Source organism: Merops nubicus, unplaced genomic scaffold, assembly GCF_000691845.1.
Source record: "Merops nubicus isolate BGI_N331 unplaced genomic scaffold, ASM69184v1 scaffold28490, whole genome shotgun sequence".
Lineage (NCBI taxonomy): Eukaryota > Metazoa > Chordata > Aves > Coraciiformes > Meropidae > Merops > Merops nubicus.
In genome coordinates this window covers 1-5,401 of record NW_008584047.1, presented here as the reverse complement: position 1 = coordinate 5,401, position 5,401 = coordinate 1, and the positions used below count along the sequence as shown (strand labels likewise).

The following is a 5,401-nucleotide window of genomic DNA, read 5'->3' as shown; positions in this document are numbered from 1 at the left end:
GTTGTAGCTGACTGGGGGTGCAGGCAGGGGGGTCAGAAATGCTCTGAGACCCTCCTGGCTGCACTGCTGGTGTCCTTGGGGTGGAGGAGCCACAGGAGCAGTGTCCTGAGGCTCTTGGAAGTGGCACCACCAAGGACGTGCCACTGACATGATGATTTTCAGCTTGGTGGGGGTGTGGGTGTGGGGGTGTGTTTGAATTTTCTCCCCAAAGTTCTAGTTCAGCTTTTTCCAGCTAAACCCAAACAGAATTCTCCATGGCAATGTGCTGGGGACAGCCAGGGCTCCCAACTCCCCAAAACCCCCAGGAGATGAGGAGCAACCAGGGCTCCCTGCACCCTCCTGGGTGGGCTGCAGTCACCCACTGGGTTCTGGGTGCAGGGGGTGGTGACCCCCAGCCCTGCAGCTCCCCTGCTACAGAGGACATCCAGCTGGTGGATGCCCACAGGGGGTTTGGAGCAGCAGGATGAGGCCGAGGTGCCCTGTGGGTGGTTTTCTTGTCCCCATCAAGCACCTTAAAGCTGAGCAAAGAACAAAACTTGTTGTTTTGGAGGTGGGGTGCAGGATGCTCAAGTTTTCTCTCTCTCTGCTCTGGTTTAGCTGCTGGCCCTGGAGCCAGAGCCACTTTCCACCTCCTGGGTGGTGGTTCTTGAGTGTTTTTTTTTCCCTTCATATCTGCTGAAAAGCAGCACGAGCCAAGTCAGCAACGATGGGGATTACTCAGAGCTAAGGATGGTGCCACGGGGGCACGTGGCGTGGTGGGGGCTGTGCTTGGGGCACCTTCTGCCCCCTTGGCATCTCACGATGGGGCTTCTCCTGATGGGAGCATCTTCTGGTGGGGCTTCTGCTGATGGGGGCATCTTCTGATGGGGCTTCTCCTGATGGAGACATCTTCTGACAGGGCTTCTCCTTGCAGGCAGCCGAGCGGGGCAGCTCCTCGGGGCATCGCCCCGTGCCCGTCGTGCCCCTCGACGTTCCCCCCTCCCCTCCCTGGCTGACTCACTGGGTGCTTTCATTGCAGCAGCAGCAGCTCCAGGCCCAGCACCTCTCCCACGCCGCCCACGGGCCCCCTGTCCAGCTGCCACCTCACCCATCAGGTCTGCAGCCCCCGGGCATCCCGCCGGTGACGGGCAGCAGCTCGGGGCTGCTGGCTCTGGGTGCCCTGGGCAGCCAGGCACACCTCGCCGTCAAGGATGAGAAGAACCATCACGACCTGGACCACAGAGGTGAGAATGAGGGGTTGGGTTGGGTTGGAGTTGTCCCTTTGGGTGAGAAACGCCCAGATTTGGGTGGTTTCAGGATGCAGTGATGCTCCAGCTCCTTCAATCAGCCTCGATGGCCAAGGGAGGAGCTGCTGCTGCTTCAGGGTACTCAGAGCATCGTAGTTGGGGTAGAAAGAGGCTCTTCAGATGGTCAAAGTCCCAACTGGTGACCTCCTAGGAGATCCTGAAGCTTTCCCCTCTTGGCTGAGGTGGGGTTGCTCCTCGGGAGCAGCTTGAGGGGGGTGTTGGAGGGTCTTTGGGAGGTGGCAGGGGGGGGACCTGTCTCCAGGCTGCCCCTTCCTTTGCTCTTTTAGGGCAGGGAGTGCAAATTGCCCCAAGAAATGCCACCGCCAGGTTGACCTCAGCCAGCAGACTTGATGGGTTTTCCTATTATTAGCCCTAAAATGATCATTTTAGGAGATGAAATGATGCTTGAGTTCTGTTGCTAACCCAACCACACTGAAGATCTCCATGAACACGTGAAGATCTGAGATCTTTCCCCTCGATACACCCATTTGCTGGCCAACCCAGTTCCCCCCAGCCTCCCAGAGTAGGTTTTAGGTTTATTTTTTTGGTTGTAGACTTATTCTAACTTGCTTTATTTGTCTGTCTTCTCTTTATTTTGACTGTGACCTCACCTCTGACAATGAACTCTCCTAAAAGAACGAGACTCCAGTGCTGTAAGTACCACAAACATCCTTTTTTTTTTTCTCAATTTCTGGTGCCTGCATCATTTTATCTGCTCTATTTTCTTAAAACCCAAACCTCTGGGGATGCCTTTTACATAGGTCCTATTTAATCCAAAAAAACCCACCCCAGCCTGGCTGGAGGAGCTGCTGTGCTGGGGTGAAGATGAGATTTTGGGGTTAAATCTTTGCTGCAGCCCAGTGCTGGCTCAAAAAAAACACTCTTAGGGAAGCTATTTTATTCCTGATCACTCTTCTACCATCTTGAGTCATCTAATCTGTTGGGATGGGATTTTTTTTGAGTTTTTTTTTGGCTATTACATGGTGTTAAGTAGGACTTGGAAGGTCAAGCAGTTAACTAACCAGCTAAATCACCGTGGTGGAGAGCAAGTGTCACCTCCAGCCTTGGTGGCATTTGATTTGTGGCTCTTCCAACCTCGGTTTGCTTCTCATTTTGGCTGCATGTGGTGCTCAAGAGTGGATGGATGTGGGTTTTTTGGAAGGATAGGAGACTTGTAGGGGGTTGCTCTGCCCATGGAGGGGCTTGGCTCACCCCCCTAAATCCCTGGGGTGCAGGGGGGAAAAAAACTGGGAGGACAAAGCCCCCTTTGCAGCAATTTCCACCCCTCCCCGAGCCCACAAATGGACCTTTGGAGCGCTGGGGGCGGATGGGAAGAAAAGTGCTATTGAAAAGGGAGGGGTTGGAGGGGGGAATTGGGCATCATTAACCCCCTCCTGCAGCAGGGAGGGGGTGCCAGGTTGGAAGGGGGGTTCCTGGTCTATCAACTAAACCCATGAGCTGTTGCCAGGGGAGGTTTAATGCTCTCGATAATCAGAAGGAGTCATTCAGATGAATTTTTTTTTTACCCCCCTTTTTTAGCTTTGAGCAATAAAAAAATATTTAGTTGCTTGGCATCAGGCCAACATTGGGGCTTGAATGGATCGATGCCTCTAAATGCTTGACATGATTCTCTGGGAGCTGCGAGGGGTTTTTTCAGCATGACTGCCTGAGAAGAAAGACCCTGGTGTTATCCAAAGCTGCTTCTGAGGGAGCGAGGAGAAACATGAACTGCTTTAGTTCTTTCTTTCAGCTGAGGAAGAAAGGCAGGGAGAGGAGCTGGGGAAGGGTTTTTTTGGGGCTTAGCAGAGTGCTGCTCCATGATGGGAGATGGTGATAATTTCTCCTCCAAGGGTTCATTGATGGGCATCTGCTGGGGGGGTGTGTGGGGAGATGCGGGGCTGGGCTCTCAAGGTGGATTTTTTGGGTGCTCTCGAGGAGATTTTCTGGGGATGTTGATGTCTCTTGGGTGTTGCTGGTTGAAGAGAGCACAGAAAGTGGCCCCTCCGCCACCACCACCCTGAGCTGGGCTCTGCTGCTCCTCAGGGGGGTGGATTTGTTGAGGTGTTTTGGTTTGGATGGTCTTCGGCTTGGCAGAGCTTGGCTGCTGGTGTGGTGTGGTCAAGGGTGGGATCCCAGCATCCTACAGCATAGGGGGCTGGAAGGGACCTCTGGGAATCATCACCCACAGCAGGGTGCCCAGGGTCACAGCCAGGAGGGTTTGGGATCTCTCCAGAGCAGGAGACTCCACAGCCTCTCTGGGCAGCTGCTCCAGGCTCAGCCACCCTCACCCCAAAGAAGTTTCTCCTCCTGCTCAGGTGGCACCTCCTGGGTTCCAGTTGGTGCCCATTGCTCCTTGTCCTGTCACTGGCACCACTGACCAGAGTCTGGCCCCAGCCTCTTGCCCCCCGGGGCCCTTTAGCTCTTGGTCAGCACTGCTCAGATCCCCTCAGAGGCTTCTCTTCTGCAGCGGCGCAGCCCCAGGGCTCTCAGCCTGGCCTGGCACAGAGATGTTCCAGCCCCTCAGCATCTCCCTGACCTCTGCTGGACTCTCTCTAGTAGCTCCTGATCTCTCTTGAACTGGGCAGCCCAGAACTGGACCCAACATTCCAAAGATGGCATTGCTGGGGCAGAGTAGAGGGTGTGGAGAACTTCCCTGGATCTGTTGGCCACACTATTTCATGCACCCCAAGAGACCATTGGTGGTCTTGGCCATGAGGACTCCTGGCTGGCTCACGGAGAACTTGTCCACCAGGTCTCCCAGGTCCTTCTGCAGAGCTTTCCAACATGTCAGCCACCCACCTGTTTTGGTCTGTGGGATGATTCCAGGCCAGGCTGGACTTGTCCCTTGCTCTTTGGGGTCTCCTCCACCATTGGGGTTTTGCAGTCTGGGGCAGGGCTGGGTTTGGGGCTTGGTGGGCTGTTTGCAGCACCCTCTCATCTGCTGCTGGTGGAATCCTGTCTCCTTCCATTTCCAACTGAAAAGCATCTTCTGGTCTTGCAGAACAACTCGGTCTCACCCTCGGAGAGCCTCAGAGCCAGCGAGAAGCACCGAAGCTCCACAGACTACAGCATCGACTCCAAGAAGAGGAAAGCAGAGGAGAAGGACAGCATGAGCAGATATGTAAGGGACAGGGACACCCTGGGGCTGGGGCTGGTGGCCAGGAGGGTCTGAGAGCTTCTGGTGGAGGGGTCTGAGAGCCGCAGGTGGAGGGGTCTGAGAGCTTTTGGTGTGGGGTCCCACCAGATGATGGCCTCTAAAGCTCCTTTCCCACCCAAACCATTCCATCATTCTAATATTTTCCACACGTTTGTGGTGTGGGTGACCTGTATCCTCCTGGGGGTTGGGGTTTGGGGTGTCCCCTCACCCTGGGGTGGGCAGCTCCCTGCAGGGTGTAACTGCCTTTGTGTTTCAGGACAGCGACGGCGACAAGAGCGATGACCTGGTGGTCGATGTCTCCAATGAGGTGAGCTGGAGGAAGGGGGGGTTCCAGCAGGTCTCCTCCCCTCCCTGTGGCACGATGGAGGTTTGAGGGGTGGGGGGGTGATGCCTTTGGGGCTTCCCAACCGAATTCCAGCGTGACAGAGGAGCGGGAGCAGCCCCCCCTGCCCTGCTTCAGGGGGTGCCAACGTCTTCTCCTGTCCCACAGGACCCTGCCACCCCCCGGGTCAGCCCAGCCCACTCCCCCCCGGAGAATGGCATAGACAAAGCCCGTGGGCTGAAGAAGGGCGATGCACCCAACAGCCCAGCCTCGGTGGCCTCCTCCAGCAGCACTCCCTCCTCCAAGACTAAAGACCTGGGCCACGTACGTCCTTCGCTTTGCCTGGGGGGTGGGGGTGTTGATGGGTCTGGGGGGGCTTTGCTGGTGGCTGACCCTCGTCCTCCTTGGTTTGTCCCCCTCTTCATGCAGAATGACAAATCCTCCACGCCGGGGCTCAAGTCGAACACTCCCACGCCGCGGAACGATGCCCCCACCCCGGGCACCAGCAGCACCCCGGGGCTGAGGCCCATGCCCGGCAAACCGGCTGGCATGGACCCCCTAGGTGGGGGCTGACCCCCCCCAGTGCTGTCCCCCAGCAGCTCTGGTGGTCCCTGGGACAGAGGTGGGGCGAGAAGG

The 5,401-nt window shown here is 56.5% G+C and overlaps 1 protein-coding gene across 1 annotated transcript in view; it reads left to right on the top strand.

Moving 5' to 3' along the window:
* The window catches only part of LOC103775538 (transducin-like enhancer protein 3), a gene marked incomplete at its 3' end in the record, with an annotated part of 18,566 nt that extends 13,239 nt beyond the window's left edge, over positions 1-5,327 (top strand). Inside the window, exons 4-9 of the mRNA XM_008943002.1 lie at positions 1,019-1,223; positions 1,923-1,939; positions 4,288-4,407; positions 4,700-4,750; positions 4,934-5,089; positions 5,195-5,327. Of these exons, the coding sequence (XP_008941250.1) occupies positions 1,019-1,223; positions 1,923-1,939; positions 4,288-4,407; positions 4,700-4,750; positions 4,934-5,089; positions 5,195-5,327 (682 nt within the window). The remainder of the gene's footprint in view (positions 1-1,018; positions 1,224-1,922; positions 1,940-4,287; positions 4,408-4,699; positions 4,751-4,933; positions 5,090-5,194) is intronic.
* Between the last annotated feature and the right edge of the window lie 74 nt (positions 5,328-5,401).